General features: G+C 41.8%; 1 protein-coding gene across 9 annotated transcripts in view; it reads left to right on the top strand.

The window, feature by feature from the left end:
- Positions 1–17446, top strand: part of btbd10b (BTB (POZ) domain containing 10b) — a 72234-nt gene that overhangs the window by 40128 nt on the left and 14660 nt on the right. For all 9 annotated transcript variants that reach the window (XM_078220885.1, XM_078220889.1, XM_078220884.1 and 6 more), the window contains 2 exons: positions 6614–6899; positions 11528–11630. In XM_078220885.1, coding sequence (XP_078077011.1) covers positions 6614–6899; positions 11528–11630 — 389 coding nt within the window. The remainder of the gene's footprint in view (positions 1–6613; positions 6900–11527; positions 11631–17446) is intronic.

Below are 17446 nucleotides of genomic sequence, written 5' to 3'. Positions count from 1 at the left end.
ACCAATAATGGGTGCAGTAAAGAAACAAAAGATGTGTCCAGATGATGCAGCATAGCAGCTATCTGAATGTAACATGAAAGGAGAAAGAAATGAGACAAATTTATAGTTTTTTTTTGTTTCAGCGCATTTACACATTACCGTGATATTGGTGCATGTCACAAAATTCATTCTGCACGTGAATGGAAAAAGTTAGGGGGACCATTAATCAGGGAGTGCTGAATTCTGACACGGGGTGCCAATTGTGGAGGCAAATACCTTCCTGCTGACCGACATTTGATGCTCTTCAGCATAAACTGTGCTAATATCTATGGTTCAATAAGTTTCTTCCTGATTTGCGCAAGAACCATGTAATCCACAGTGCTGTCATGCGAATTGGAGCTTGCAATGTTTCACACTGAATTTTCTTTACTTTGGATGGAGTTTATCGATTGATATTGCACAGGAGGAGCTCTTTGGCATATTCTGCCTGTGAGGTATCGAATTGTTCCCACTCCCCTGCTCTTTTCCTGTTGCTCTACAACAACTTTAGCTTCAACTTTTTACCTAATTACTTTTTGAAAGTTTTATTATTGAATTTGCTTCTGCTGCCCTTTCAGGCAGTGCATTCTGGTCTGGCATTTTGCAAAAAAAAGTCTCTTCATCTTGCCTTTGACTGTTTTGATTGTCTTAAATCTGTGTTCCAAAATTTGGTCATGAGAAGCAGAGCCGAGGCTGGCTGCTCTTGTCTTAAAATGGTTCTTGACAACGGCTTTAAATTTAATTAGCAGGGACCTTGGGTCAAGATAGTTGCATACCAACTTGTTGATGGACTGATGTGCAATGGTGGGAAAAACAGAAGAGTGAAAAAGAAGAAATTTTAAATATAATGGAGACAAGTGTAGAACTGCACAGTATAGTTACCTTTATAGAATGTAAGATTCCAGTGGCTTGGGGATAACACAGATTGTGTTTTATTTTTGGTTCCTATAACTTAACAACCTAAAATACATACGATTGTCATTCATAAAGATGATGCTGTAATAAAAGTATCAAGAATAATGCAAAAGATAGTCATTAAATACAATGGTTTATGCAAGCATAATTTAAATGTGGAATCTTACACTAATATTTGTAATTTGTCTAGCAGCAGAAGGATAGCAAATTATAATACTGATACTTGAGAATTTTTAAAGTATTTGGTTCGGTAATAAATACAGGAGCAAAAGTTCATAAAATATGGATGGTCTTGGATATGATGTGGAGATGCCGGCATTGGACTGGGGTAAATGCAGTAAGAAGTCAAACAACACCGGGTTAAAGTCCAGCAGGTTTATTTGGTAGCAAATGCCACTAGCTTTCGGAGTGCTGCCCCTTCGTCAGGTGGAGTGAGAGATGTGCTCACAAACAGGGCATACAGAGAGACAAACTCAATTTACAGAATAATGATTGGAATGCTAATCAAGCTCACCAGTGGAGTGCCCCAGGGATCTGTTCTGGGACCCTTACTGTTTGTCATCTTCATAAATTACCTGGATGAGGAAGTGGAGGGATGGGTTGGCAAGTTTGCCGACGACACAAAGGTTGGTGGTGTTGTGGAAAGTTTGGAGGGATGTCAGAAGCTGCAGAGTGACATAGATAGGATGCAAGACTGGGCGGAGAAGTGGCAGATGGACATCAACCCGGATAAATGTGTAGTGGTCCATTTTGGCAGGTCAAATGGGATGAAAGAGTATAGTATCAGGGGTAAGACTCTTAGCAGTGTAGAGGATTAGAAGGACCTTGGGGTCTGGGTCCATAGGACTCTTAAATTGGCCTCACCGGTGGAGGAGGTGGTTAAGAAGGCGTATGGTGCGCTGGCCTTCATCAATCGAGGGATTGAGTTTAGGAGTTGGGGGCTAATGATGCAGCTTTATAAGACCCTTGTCAGACCCCACCTGGAGTACTGTGCCCAGTTCTGGTCGCCTCATTACAGAAAAGATGTGGAAGCCATAGAAAGGGTGCAGAGGAGATTTACAAGGATGTTGCCTGGATTGGGTGGCATACCTTATGAGGATAGGTTGAGGGAGCTCGGTCTTTTCTCCTTGGAGTGACGAAGGATGAGAGGTGACCTGATAGAGGTTTACAAGATGTTGAGAGGTATAGATCGGGTGGATTCTCGAAGGCTTTTTCCCAGGGCTGAAATGGCTGCTACGAGAGGACACAGGTTTAAGGTGCTGGGGAGTAGGTACAGAGGAGATGTCAGGGATAAGTTTTTCACTCAGAGGGTGGAGGGTGAGTGGAATCGGCTGCCGTCAATGGTGGTGGAGGCAAACTCGATAGGGTCTTTTAAGAGACTTCTGGATGAGTACATGGGACTTAATTGGATTGAGGGTTATAGGTAAGTCTATTTATAAGCCTAGGTAGATAGGGACACGACCGGCGCAACTTGTGGGCTGAAGGGCCTGTTTGTGCTGTAGTTTTTCTATGTTCTATGTTCTAAGCTAATCAATGCTAATACAGCTCATTAAGTCTTAAAAGGTACAGACAACGTGAGTGGAGAGAGCATTAAGCACAGGTTAAAGAGATGTGTATTGTCTCCAGACAGGACAGCTAGTGAGATTTTGCAAGTCCAGGCAAGTTGTGGGGGTTACAGATAGTGTGATATGAACCCAAGGTCCCGGTTGAGGCCGTCCTCGTGTGCGGAACTTGGCTATCAGTTTCTGTTCAGCGACCCTGCGGTGTCGTGTGTCGTGAAGGTCGCCTTGGAGAGTGCTTACCCGAAGATCAGAGGCTGTATGCCCGTGACCGCTGAAGTGCTCCCCAACAGGAAGAGAACAATCTTGCCTGGTGATTGTCGAGCGGCGTTCATTCATCCGTTGTCGTAGCGTCTGCATGGTTTCCCCAATGTACCATGCCTCGGGACATCCTTTCCTGCAGCGTATCAGGTAGACAACGTTGGCCAAGTTGCAAGAGTATGTACCGTGTACCTGGTGGATGGTGTTCTCACGTGAGATGATGGCATCTGTGTCGATGATCCGGCACATCTTGCAGAGGTTGCTGTGGCAGGGTTGTGTGGTGTCGTGGTCACTGTTCTCCTGAAGGCTGGATAGTTTGCTGCGGACAATGTTCTGTTTGAGGTTGTGCGGTTGTTTGAAGGCAAGATGTGGGGATGGCCTTGGCGAGATGTTCGTCTTCATCGATGACATGTTGAAGGCTCCGGAGGAGATGTCGTAGCTTCTCCGCTCCGGGGAAGTACTGGACGACGAAGGGTACTGTGTCCCATGTTTGTCTTCTGAGGAGGTCGGTGTGGTTTTTTGCTGTGGCGCTTTGGAACTGTTGATCGATGAGTTGAGCACCATATCCTGTTCTTATGAGGGCATCTTTCAGCGTCTGGAGGTGTCTGTTGCGATCCTCCTCGTCTGAGCAGATCCTGTGTATACGGAGGGCTTGTCCGTAGGGGATGGCTTTTTTAACGTGTTTAGGGTGGAAGCTGGAGAAGTGGAGCATCGTGAGGTTATCTGTGGGCTTGCGGTACAGTGAGGTGCTGAGGTGACCGTCCTTAATGAAGATGCGTGTGTCCAAGAATGCAACCTCACTAGCTGTCCTGTCTGGAGACAATACACATCTCTTTAACCTGTGCTTAATGCTCTCTCCACTCACGTTGTCTGTACCTTTTAAGACTTGATTAGCTGTATTAGCATTGATTAGCTTGACTAGCATTCCAATCATTATTCTGTAAATTGAGTTTGTGTCTCTGTATGCCCTGTTTGTGAGCACATCTCTCGCTCCACTTGACGAAGAGGCAGCGCTCCGAAAGCTAGTGGCATTTGCTACCAAATAAACCTGTTGGACTTTAACCTGGTGTTGTTCAACTTCTTACTGGTCTTGGATATGCATCTTTAAAGGAATATTTGGCAAGGCCAAACCATAAACAGCTATCATGAGAGTTTAAGATTAGTTAATCAAAATGAGTGCAACTTAAAGAATAGTCTTTAAAGAAACGTGATGGAGCTTTGGCAGACAGCAATAATAGCTAAGGTTATGGATTCAAGTTTAGCTGCAGTGTTTGAGCAAGGAACACTTCTCTGCAGTACAGAGGCTGTGCTAATTTGACACTGTTCTCTTTTAAGGATTAAGGTGTTAAACTGAGACCTTTGGCTGTCCTTGCCAGTGGTTTGGCTGGAATGAATGATGAAGATATGGACCTCTGCTGGTGTCCTGGGCAACATGCATCCCTCAACCATTACCAAAGAACAGATGAATTGTGTACTTAGTTGTTGGGATTGTGCCATGCAGGAATGAGCTATTGTGTTTTCTTACAGAACCATGACAACACTTCACAAATTAATTAAATGAAGCACTTGGGGATATCCTGATGTGTGGTGAGCTGCGTTGTAATGCTAACTTGTTCTATAGTTAGCATTGCCTTAAACGTCATTAACTGTTTTTCTAAAGTTTATTTTGGAGAAGCAGTATCTTTGCAAGCAAATAGTCTATATATGTTGCAGCCTTGCTGGAAAACCTCAGCAGGCCTGACGGCATCTGTGGGGAGAGAATAGAGCCAACGTTTCAAGTCTAGATGATTCTTTGTCATCTTTCCCTCTCATTAATGCACTGCTGCACAGCCAGTATACAGTGCATGCTTAAAGACCAGGGAACACGAATCTGAAATATTGCAGGGTTGGGAATGTTTTCCATTTAGCAGATGTGAAACAATGATGGTATTTTGGTTTCTTTGTTTTAAAAGATTTACCCACAAAACTTGCAAAAAGAAGTATTGAACCCAATCAAACCTCTTTGTTTCCTTTTAATTTCCTTTTCAGAACATTTATTCTGATTTGTAATTAATAGAGTTAACTAGCTGACTGATACTGTTCTCAATCATTTGATACTCCATCATGTAGTGGTAAGTAGTAATTATGAAATGTACTTCTTAAATTTATGGTGAGACCATTTAAAGATTTGGTTTCTGCTTAATAATTTCAGAGCCACAGCTTGTGAAGTCGTAAAGTCTATAAAAATTTTGTAATTATAATTTATTCAAGCAACACAAGGGATTAGATTTTGCAAAGTGGAGAAATGAACACAACATGCAGTGGAAATTGAGCCAAGTGCATCAGCTTAGGAACAGATTTATTGGTGAATTCTTGTAATGACTATGTAAGGGAGCCATGAGAACATTAAGCAATTTTACAACCAGTGCCCACTTGCAGCTCAAAATTACCAGTTGCCACAAGGTTTAAGAGGTTGTTGTTCTTATTTATATGATACCCATTATTGTAGTCAGTATTGTTGGCCCACATCTATTTAGTTTGGTTCTCAGATGACGTGTTTTGAATTCGATGTGGTAGAATATATTACTATTTACAGCATGCATGTATATCAATTAACAAACCTAAAGTGCTGCTATATCCTAACTTGTACCAAGTTCTTCTCACCCATCACCCCTGTGCTCATGGATTTACACTGGCTTCTGACCTCAATTTTAATATTTTTATCATTGTTTTGAATGTCCTCCTTGCCTCTCATTTCTTTAATTTCTTCTCACCCTTCAAGCCTTTGAGATATTGGCATTCCTCCAATTCTTGAGCCTTGTGCATCCCTGATTTTAATGGATTTTAGCTTCCTTGACCCTAAACACTGGAACTTCCTCTCTGGACCTCTGAGCTCCCTTAACATGTTTCTTAAAACTTTATCCTAGTTTTTGGTCATCTGGTTTTGATATCTCCTCTTGTAGCTTAGTACCAAATGTTTTAGCAGTGATCTTGTGAAATGCTGTACTACATTGAAGATAGTAAAAAATTGTAAGGGTTTGTAATGTAATAAAATACGCACAGATCTTTTAAGTATAGAAATCTGAAAACTCTTCTGAACAAAACTGAGGTCCATTACCGGACATGATTTCCTTTGGGTGCCCATAAGCAGCAAACGAGCGACGTAAAATATCTAGAGTTTGATTGTTGCTGGTGATTCATCAGCAACCTGTCAGCACGCTTTGGCTGTCTAACACAATGAATAGCCTTTGCTCGTCACCTTTTAGGACTGAGGTGAGGAGAAATTTCTTCACCCAGAGTGGTGAATGTGTGGAATTCACTACCACAGAAAGCAGTTGAGGCCAAAATGTGTGATTTCAGAAAGGAATTAGCTATAGCTTTTGGGACTAAAGGGTTCAAAGGATATGGGGAGAAAGCAGGCTCAGGATATTGAATTTGATAATGATCATAACTTGATAATTTGACCATGATGAATGTTGAAGCAGGCTTGAAGGGCTGAATGGCCTACTACTATTTTTTATGTTTCTATGTTAATTCCTCATTTCTTTTCCTGTTGAAATATTTTTGATGTACTATGGAAATATTAGCTTGAACTTCTCTCCCCTCTCCAAGTAGAGGGGAGCTGTGCCAGGTTTGTTGCATTGATTGATGTTGGCAGTGCAGTTATGTGGGTCAAACTTTTCATTTCACCGAAACTGATTTGGACAAGGTTGAATAGATGGAGAATTAGTTCCACAGGAAAGTCAATATTCCCAGAAAACCAAAACAAAGATGCCCTTCTTTCAGGACTTGGGTGAATTAGATGCGACATGGGGTAGGAAGAAAGTGTTTGCAAGTACAGGTGGATTATTCTCACTTTGTTGTGATATTTCTGCCTATAGACAGAGAAAAGGATCATACTTCCACATCACGGCCTAGCAGCCCTCGTCTTCAAAAGATTTCCCCAAATGGCTCCAGCAGTGTTGGCAACATCAGCCGAAATTGTAGCCAGTCCAGTGCTGACGGAACATGCAAGTCAGCAGGAGAGATGGTTTTTGTGTACGAGAATGTAAAAGAAGGAACTCGAAGCGTCCGAACTTCAGAACGGGTTACGCTCATTGTTGACAACACCAGATTTGTTGTGGATCCTTCCATTTTCACTGCACAACCCAACACAATGCTGGGCAGGTAAGCTGTATCCGTTTTAATTCTCTCCATGACCTATTGCATTGCTGGAATGTGCTGCTTTCATGGGGTAATGTGGTCACAAACTATAGTGATCCCCCTCTTGAAACACCGGAAACCCATCCTATTTACACCTTGTATTTTATAGAATAACAGACTCTTGCTGTATTGAAGGAGACCGTTTAGCTCATCATGTCTGTGTTTGGGTCTTTGGTAGACCTATACAATTAGCGATTCACAAGAATCCAGGGTTCCAGGTATGAAAATCTTAAGTTATGTAGATAAATTGAGCACTTAATAAAATCCCTACAGTGCTGAAGGAAGCCACTGGAATTTTGAAAAAATCTTCTTTCCAAGGAAAGGAGCTCCATGGCATGGTGGCAGTGGTTAGCACAGCTGCCTCACAGTGCTAGAGATCGGAGTCCAATTCTGGCCTTGGGTGACTGTCTGTGTGGAGTTTGCATTTTCTCCCTGTGTCTGCGTGGGTTTCCTCCCACAATCCAAAGATGTGCAAGTCAGGCCATTGACTCTGCACCGACTCGGAGTATCTTACCCAGGCCCTCTACCCTGCCCTATCCCTGTAACCCCACATATTTACCATGACCAATCCACCTCACCTGCACATCTTTGGCTTGTTGGAGGAAGCCCATGCAGACCACAGGGGGACCATGCAACCTCCACACAGTCACCCAAGGCCGGAATTGAACCTGGGTCCCTGGCACCGCAAGGCAGCTAACCACTGTGCCACCATGCCACGGGGCTCCCTTCCTTGGAAAGGAGATTTTTTTCAAAATTATGAGGGGACTGGATAGAGTAGATAGGGAAAAAAGTTCACACCGGTGGAAGGAACATGCATGAGAGGACACAGATTTAAGGTAATTGGCAAAAATAAGCAACTGAGACATGCGGAAAAATGTTGCATGCGGCAAATGGTTAAGACCTGGAATGTGCTGTCCGAAAGTATAGCAGAGGCAGGTTTAATCAAGGCATTCAAAAGGGAATTGGATTATTATCTGAAAAGGAAGAGTGTGCAGGAGAGAGCTGCCGCAGATGACAGATTTAATGTAATCCTTCTCTGCTATAAGAATTCTATGATTAATTGCTGGGATAAATCCTGAATCAGAATATTAAGATCTGTTAGGGAGAGAAACCTAACATCTAGGATAAATCAATAGAGCAAAGGTCTTCACCATTGTCAATCGCTACCTTAAACATTATTTCACTGTCTGCTCCCCTTCACCCATAAAAGCAATTGTAAACAGCTTGTAGGCTTGTTTGCCAAAAAAATTGGGACCATTAGCTAACAGGGAAAGTTAAAGATATGATGAGAGGTTTAATATGCTATCAAAAAGGGGAATAAACCTGGGAATTGAGGGAGAAGAATTAGCATACAGTGTATGAAGATAGCTGTTAGTACAGAATTTGAATATTGCTGAAAAAAGAGACATTGAAGCTTTTCACCTTCCATTCAACAGGATCCTGCAAGTATAGCACTATAAGTGGGGAATTTATAGGGTGCTGATTGGTGGAGGCATTGCCATGGTGAATGCACTTGGCGACTGACAGTTAACTGAAGCATTGTTTTAAATTTAAACCAGGTAGCGTTGCCCTGAGGAATAAGTCAGCAAATGCCTGTTGTTTACTCTATTGCTGAAACAGGTGCTATGTATGTACTTGTTCTTTTTGTCTGCAATAAACAGGGCCCAATTAATGTATGTAGCTTCCAGGGCATGCAAATGCAATGCACTGTGAGCCCAGTTGTCAAGTTTAAATCGGTTGTCAGCATAATTCTTAGCACACTGAGGATTATTTAGAAAGTGTTGTCCAATCGCAGATTCACATTTATTGTTGGACACTGTTTTGGGTTTTGAAAGCATGGGCTGGTTGTGTATGGTGTGCACCTTGTCCATTGTGAACAGCGGAAGGGACGTGCTGTTCAATACTATCCGCCAGTCTTTGGAGCGTGCGGCCTACATACCTAGCAGCGCACTGACACTGAAATATATATACTGTATTACACCTTTTGTATGATGGGCAAACGTCTTTTTGGCTTGTCTGCAGCACCCTGTTAGTGGCGAATACTCTTGTTGCTACTGCAGCAACATGAAACAGCCAGATTCACCTGCTGCTCAGATTTTCACCCTGTGAGGTTGTGGGGATGGGGGCTAGGGTGGGATTGTGTTGGTGCAGACACGGTGGGCCAAATGGCGGCCTCCTGCACTGTAGGGTTTCTATGATTAAAAGTGCCCAGTCTACCAAAGATTACCCTGGAACTGCACTCTCCTCACCCTGAATAAATTGTTGTTTTCCCCTTATATTGGTATTCTTATGAAGTGTCCTGATGAGTATCTCTCTTCAACAATCTCAAATTTATAAATAGAAAATCTCATAGAATCCCTATAGTGCAGAAGGAGGCCGTTTGGCCCATCGAGTCTGCACCAACAATAGTCCCACCCTAGGCCCTATCCAAGTAACCCCACATACTTACCATGCTAATTCCCTGGCACTAGGGTCAATTTAGCATGGCCAATCAACCTAACTTGCACATCTTTGGACTGTGGGAGGAAACCCATGCAGACACGGGGAGAATGTGCAAACTCCACACAGACAGTGATCCATGGTCGGAATTGAACTCTGGTCCCTGGCGCTGTGAGGCAGCAGTGCTAACCATTGTGTCCCGAGAGAAAACTGGCAAAAAAAAAGTTTATTTATTAGTTACAAGTAAGGCTTCCATTAACACTGCAGTGAAGTTGCTGTGAAATTCCCCGAGTCGCTACACTCCGGCGCCTGTTTGGGTCAATGCACCTAACCAGCACTTCTTTCAGACTGTGGGAGGGAACTGGAGCACCTGGAGGAAACCCACACAGACATGGGGAGAACATGCAAACTCCACACAGTCAGTGACCCAAGCCAGGAATCGAACCCGGATCTCTGGCGCTGTGAGGCAGCAGTGCTAAAAACAGATTGTAACAATTTCTTGAGTTTGTAAAAATGAAGAGATTGTGGAGGTCCCTTAGAGGCAGAGACATGAGTTATAATTGGGAATAAGGAAATGGCAGAGACATTAAAATTTGATGACTTTGTACCTACACAGAGGAGACAAAAAAGACATCCTGGAAGTAGTGGCAGGCTAAGGGTCTAATGAGAATAAGGCATTTGAGGATATTAATTTAAAAAATAGCTTATCTTTGACAAATCCCCTGGACCTAATGGCCTACATCTTGTGTTTTAAAAGAAGTAACTATGGATAGTCGATGCAATGGTTTTGACTTTCTACAATTCTGTAGATTCTAGAACAGTTCCTTTGAATTGGAAGGTAGCAAACATATCCCTGTTATTCCAGAAAGTAATGAGAGAAAAGGCCAGTGAACCTATATTAGGGAAATGCCAGAATCTATTTGAGATGTAGAGGATCATAATTTGATTAGCTGAAGCATTTAAGAAAACGAAAGTGTTTGGCAAATCGGTTTACAGTTGAAGTTTTAACACCCAGAGTAGATGTGGGGAAACAGGTGTGTATTTAAATTTTCAAAAAGCTTCAGTTAAGATGCCATACAAGAGATAATTAACATGGATTGAGGATTGGTTAACAAGCAGGAAAAAAAAGTAGAAATAACAGGATCATTTTCAGAGTGGTAGACTGTAACTGGAGGGAGATTGCAACAATCAATACTTGGGACACAACTATTTACAATTTATCTATATCAATGACTTGAATGAGGGAACAAAGGATAATATATCCAGGTTTACTGAATGTACCTGTTAGGAGGATGCAAAAAGCTAAAGACAGGTTAAGTAAGTGGGCAGGAGAATGGCAGATGGGATAGAATATGGGGGCTTTTCTCCCTTCTATCATCACCCCCTCCCTCAGCTGATTTTGTAACTACTGCACGATCCTTGGACACAATCGTCAACTCAAATTCTTATTAGGTTTAAATTTCCTTGAGGCTTCACCTTTCTTAGCTCTGTAACCTCCAATGTGGCATCCACCCTTCCTGCTCTAGCTTTGTGCATTTTGCCCCCGTCACCCGACTTCGCTCACTATTAACAGGTTTAGTTGCCCAACTCCAGTTTTCTAAGATTCCCTTTGTAAGCCTTGCTACCTCTACATCTCCTGTTTCTAGCAAATTATTCTTAAAATCCATGGGATTTTATTCTGTTCAGGTACAATGTACCTTATGTGCTTTTTTTTGGGAAAGGTTCTTTGCTAAAATAAATTTTAACAAGAATAGCACCACAATAGAAGGTTAGTAGACCTAATGACATAAAAGTAGACCCTTTTCTAAAATAGCACAATTGTAATATGTAAAATTTGATAGGAAACATTGAATATGTTTAAAGGGGGTATTAGATTTTCTTTTGAAAAATAATTGCTCTCCCCTTGCGCTTTATCTCCCCCCCCCCCCCCCAACTGAGAGTTCTTCATAGTTGAGAGTAAAATGCCCTTCAGATTCAATTCCACTGCTTAATTTCCTGTATGCTACCGTTGCATGTGAGATTGCAGCTTCAGAGTCAACATTGGTTGGGCATTGCAGCTTCAGAACTTGAAACGTTTTTCCCTTTAGTTGCATGAAGTGGCCAGAACAAATTCATGAACATGTCACTAACCGCTCTGTTATGTGTTCCTGTAGGATGTTTGGGTCAGGTAGAGAGCACAATTTCACGCGTCCGAATGAAAAGGGAGAGTACGAGGTGGCAGAAGGAATCAGCTCTACAGTGTTTCGAGCTATTTTGGTGAGTTTATAATCTTGAAACAAACTCCTAGTAAAAGTTACTCTTGTGGCTGGTCTGCTGCAACCTTATTAAGCATGGGATAATTTGAAGAAAATTAAATTTAGGCGATCATTACTTGAGAACGTGTTTTAAAGCACACGAAGAAATAGCTGATTGCGTGCACTCAGTTTGTTTATGAGTGAATAAAATCTGAGCTTCTGACTGCTGAGCATTTATTAATATTCATTCGCAGTGTTTCATTTTAAGAACAATTTTAAACTAGCTTGCAATCAACAGAAGAGCAATGCCCTGATCAAAAATAAACTCCTAGGGTTGACTTCTAAACCATCTATTAGCATACTTAGAACATCTTTGCATAATTTTCTTTTGGTCCTATGTTCAAGAGGCTCTTAATAAATCAACAGAAACTCAGAGGGGCTTGTGCCGTAGGGTCGAATTTATGGCGTTGAATAATGCAGCTCCATCTGTTCACTCTACATGTTGAATGAAGATATTCATTGTTACTGGGAAATTAACTACTGACTTGTTAATATGTTTTTTATTCTCTACTTCCTGTATAGAAATCCATGTTTTGCAACATCAAAAGCTACCAGGGAGAGCAGCGACTCTTTCTGTTTGAGAGGAGAGGGGACAAAAATATGTTTAATTGTTAAGATTTTGCACTTTAGTTACTCTGCCAGATACATTTCTTTTATTAACTGGGGAACTTGAAGATACAGTGTTGGAAAAACAGGGGTTGGATGGTTAATTCCCAGTTTCAGACGCTGACTTGAAAGCTGAGTATTGCCCTTGCTTTCTGATAAATCTAATCTTCTAAATCATGTGCTGCTATGCAGCGAACATTTTCCTACTTTCATTGAGTTCAATTCCTTCCTTATAGAATCCATACAGTGCAGAAGGAGGCTATTTGGCCCATCATGTCTGCACCAACTCTGACAAGAGTATCTCACCCAGGCGCACGCTGTCTCTGTCTCTCTCTCTTTCTTTCTCTGCTCTCCCCCCCCCCCCCCCCCCCCCCCCCACCCGCCCGTCCCCCACACACACACAGACAAGTACCATGGCTAATCCTCCTAATCTGCATGTCTTGGGACACTAAGGGGCAATTTACCATGGCCACTCCACATAATCTGCCCACCTTTGGACTGTGGGACGAAACTGGAGCGTCCAGAGGGAACCCACGCATACGCGGGAGAATGTGCAGTTTGCACACGGACAATTACCCAAGGCTGAATCAAACCCGGGTCCCCGGCATTGAGGGGCAGCAGTGGTAACCACTGTGCCGCTTTTCACTTGAAAGCTAATATTAGCGGCTGTCTCTGCAAAGTAGATTTTCCAAATTTTCTATTCACTTTGGATATGAGTATTGCATTACTGATGGGTCAATGTTTATTGTTCCACCCTCTGATAGCTCTTGACAGGGTGAGTTGTCGCTGCAGTTGATAAGGTAATGGTGCTGTTAGGTAGGGTGTTCCAGGATTTTAACCCAGCGACAATCCAGGCACAGCAATATATTTCCAAGTCATAAGGAAATTGGAGCAGGGATATAGCCTTGCAGCCCTTTGAGTCTCCTCGGCCTTGAAATAAGATTATGGCTGATCTTTGACCTCAACTCCATATTCCTGCCCAATCTCCATATCCTTTTGATTCAAAGTGATTCCAAGAATCTATCACTTGAAGCCTTGGATATATTTAATGACTGAGCATTCACAGCCTTCTACGGTAAAGAATTTCAAAGATTTGCAATCCTCCAAATGAGGATTCTTATCAAAATCTGAAGTGGCCGACCCCTTATCCTCAGACTGTGCTTCCTAGTTCTAGACTCTCTAGACAGCAGAAGCATCCTCAGCATTTGCCCTGTCAAACCCTCTCAGAATCTTAAGTTTCAGTGAAATCACCTCTCATTCTCCTATAGTATAGGCCCTTTCTACTCAATCTCTCCTAAGAAAACCCTCTCGCCACAAGAATTAATCAAATGCTCAAATCATCTAAGGCAATTATATTGTCCCTTGGGCACTTGGGAACTGTATACCGTACTCCATGTGTGGTATTGTTCGACTACTAATTTAAATACCCTGCAAGCATTCGTGTTTAATGTGACAAACAAGAACAGGAGTCAACTCTCTATTCTCTTTACTGTCTTCCTTTATATAACACTTTTTAGGTACCAACTCAGGCAGTTGCAACAATTTAATTCTTCAACTGAACTTTAGTTCTTTAATGGAAAACAACCACTACCCGGTTAGAATGAAGTGGCCAAGTCCATTCCCGATGTAAGATCTGTCCTCATGGTCTCTCTGAAGAAGTTCTTCAGGGCACATTTCTTGATGCGATGGTTGATCTGTAGAGTTGACGCTAGAGACAAAGGCTGCACATGTGTGTTTTATCCTCAAAAATGTTTCAGCTTCCAGAAGATTCTCTGGCATCCAGCCAATTGTGCAACCGGAAGCCGATTGCATGACTCCAGCAGCCAATGAAATTACTTGTAAACGATGCCATTATGCTTGGTTCAGATTGCACGTAATCCACACAAAACCCATAAACTTTGATGCCATCAAGTCTACCCCAAAGTAAACAACTTCCCATATTTGGTCACACAGGAAACTTCAGATCATAGTTCCCAGACCAGGTCGTGGCTCACAGCAACCCTACAACCTGCATCTGCTTTTAATTACAAGTTGCCCAAAAATCCAAGCATGCTTAACTCTCAGCCGGAATAGCCTTTTAAAGGCAATATTGCCATTATTGCTGTTCAAATCATTGTTGTAGTTGTTCTTTCTCCACCTATAGTGGTCTCACCAAAGCCCTGCACAATTTAGCAAAACGTCCTGACAAAGATCAACATACCATTTGTATTCCTAATTGATTGCTGGATTTGCATGCTAACTTGATTTTGTGTGCAAAGGTTCCTAAATCCTTTGGAGTACAAACAGTTAATAGTTTCCCATGAGTTCAAAGTAATTCTGTTTTTCTGTTCTTCCTACCAGAAATGAAAAACCTGATTGTACTCCATCTCCCACCATCTTGCCCAATCACATATATCCATCCCTTTGCAGTCTTAGTTCTCGTTACTTAATTTCCCATCTAGCTTTGTATTATCAGTAAACTTGGAAACATTACACTTGATCCCTTTGTTGTGGGAAATTTACCACCAGAGTCAGACTTGGAGGTTCAATAATAGTTTTATTTAGAACACGAATCTTTGGGGAGAAAGCACTGGTACTCCGCAGTACTTGGCAGCTACCTTCTCAATTACACAATGGCAGTTGATCATTTTTATACCTTTTAGACAATAGGTAGTATGGATATTAGCCGTTTAACACATCGTTATAAGTTGAGTAGGCAGATTACGGACATCGGTAGTTAACACATCGTTACAAGCAGACAGGTACAGACATGGGCAGTTAACATAGCATTGTTCATAGAATGGATACATTTCCTCTATCAATGACTGGTTTCGATCTATACATTCAGTGGCTAATGTTGTTGCATTTATGTATTTATGTTCCCATTTGTGGCTGATCTTATTATCAGTCTTATTGTTCTGGGTCTGCCCTTATCTTAAAGTGCCTCAAGCTCTGACTAGCTTCCTGCAGCATTTCAGTTCCTGCATGTTTTAACTTTAAGTAACTGTCTGTGCTAAAAGCCAGTGTCTGTTTAATGTCCCTTCCCAGGTAACCATTTTGTGTGCCAGGTAACCATTTCTTTCATTCCCCCCCCCACAACACCTTCTAAGTTATTAATCATCACCATCATGTGTGCTCTGCCTGAAAGCAAGTCCTTAGCTCATGGTAGTCTTTCCATATCTCTCTATCTTGTGCCAGTAACTGCCTTCAATTTTCAAGCCATGCAACATTGATATTCTCTTCCTTACTCTCCCTCTTTCCCTTGAAATCTTCCCTCCCTAAAATCTTACTATTCTGTTTCCTCTTGAGATGCGCCTTACCCAGTTTCTCTGCCTTTTCCGAATTGGGCATTAATTCTGTCATTTTCGCCAATCCTTTCTCCATGCTAATAGATTGCCCCAATTCAATGAGCTCTTATCTTGTGCAACAACCTTTTCTGTGGCAGCTAATTGAATGGCTTTTGAAAACGCCAATATACTGTATTCACTGGTTCCCACTCATCTACTCTACTCATGATATTCTCAGTAAGAAGTCTCACAACACCAGATTAAAGTCGAACAGGTTTATTTGGTAGCACGAGCTTTTGGAGCGCTGCTCCTTCATCAGGTGTGTGCAGTGTGTGTTAATCTGAGGGGTATTTGACACTCACCTGATGAAGGAGCAGTGCTCCAAAAGCTCATGCTACCAAATAAACCTGTTGGACTTTAACCTGGTGTTGTGAGACTTCTTACTGTGCTTACCCCAGTCCAAGGCCGGCATCTCCACATCATGATATTCTCAAGATCATAGAAACCCTACAGTACAGAAAGAGGCCATTCGGCCCATCGAGTCTGCACCGACCACAATCCCACCCAGGCCCTACCCCCACATATTTACCCACTAATCCCTCTAACCTACGCATCTCAGGACACGAAGGACAATTTTTAGCATGGCCAATCAACCTAACCCGCACATCTTTGGTATTGCATTTGGTATTGTGGTAGATTTGTAAAATACGTTTTTGTTAATGAAACCATGTTGATTTTGCCTATTACCACTTGATGACTGATTCCATCATTTCCCCAATGACTAATATCAGGCTAACTTGCTTGTAGTTCCCTGCCCCCTCCACTCCCTCTTGATCATATACCTGAAGCCAAGGAATTTTAGTGGATCCACTGATTGCGATCTTCCATCTCTGCAGCCTCTTTTAGAACTCTACGATGTAGGCCATCAGGTCCAGGGGATATGTCAACTTTTTAATCCCATTAATTGGTCCAATGTCTTAAGGTTCCTCACTGTCATCCAAGCCTTAATTCTCTACTCTCTGGTATGTTTTTGTTTTTGTATCTTCTACTATGAAGACAGTTGCAAAGTATTTGTTAAATGTCTGCTGTTTCCTATTCCCCATTGCAACTTTTTGTCTTGACTTTTAAAGACTATGTTTACTTTTGCTACACTCTTCCTTTTTTTAAGAACACATGGTTACTCATTTGTTTTTATATTTCTTGCAAGTTTACTTTCATTACCGTAAATCGTGACATACATTGACCAGGCCCCAAAAAATCATGTTTTTGCACATGTTTGGTATATCAGCCAGGACATGCTATACTCACATTAATAGTCAGCCTCAATTGTTCACCCCACAAATGCATGTTCTACTTGGTGGTACCTAATAACTGAGCGCAAGGGATCAAGCAAGCAATATTAACTGTGTTCCGAAGATGTGCCGGAGTTTAAGACACATCCACTCTGTGCCAGATGCTGATAACATTTCAAAATGGCGACCATGTACACTCATGTCTATGGTTCACTTTTATACTCTGTGTATAAGTCAACCCTAGTTTTTGTGGTGGGATCTTTCGGGACTTCAAAGGTAAGCTTACAGGGTCAACTGATATGCTGATACCCAAGATAGATTTTCTCCCTCTATCAATTTTTTGGTCATCTTTTTCTGATCTCCCACACTTTCGGCTTACTAATCTTGACAATACCAGTTTTTCTTTTAACCTATACTTGATGTCTCACCTATACTCTATGGCTAGTTACAAATGGAGAGTTTAATTTTCATTGGGATGTATATATGTTAGAACTGATAAAATGTTTTCTTAAATGTTTGCCATTGCTTATCTATCATACTTTTTAATCTAATTTCCAAATCTGCTATGTCGGTATGAGGGGTCTCATACCTACATAGTCTGCTTTATTTAAGTT

The sequence above is a fragment of the Mustelus asterias genome, chromosome 9 (assembly GCF_964213995.1).
Source record: "Mustelus asterias chromosome 9, sMusAst1.hap1.1, whole genome shotgun sequence".
Taxonomy (NCBI): domain Eukaryota; kingdom Metazoa; phylum Chordata; class Chondrichthyes; order Carcharhiniformes; family Triakidae; genus Mustelus; species Mustelus asterias.
The sequence above is the reverse complement of the archived record's forward strand: the minus strand, read 5'-3'. Positions and strand labels throughout refer to the sequence as shown.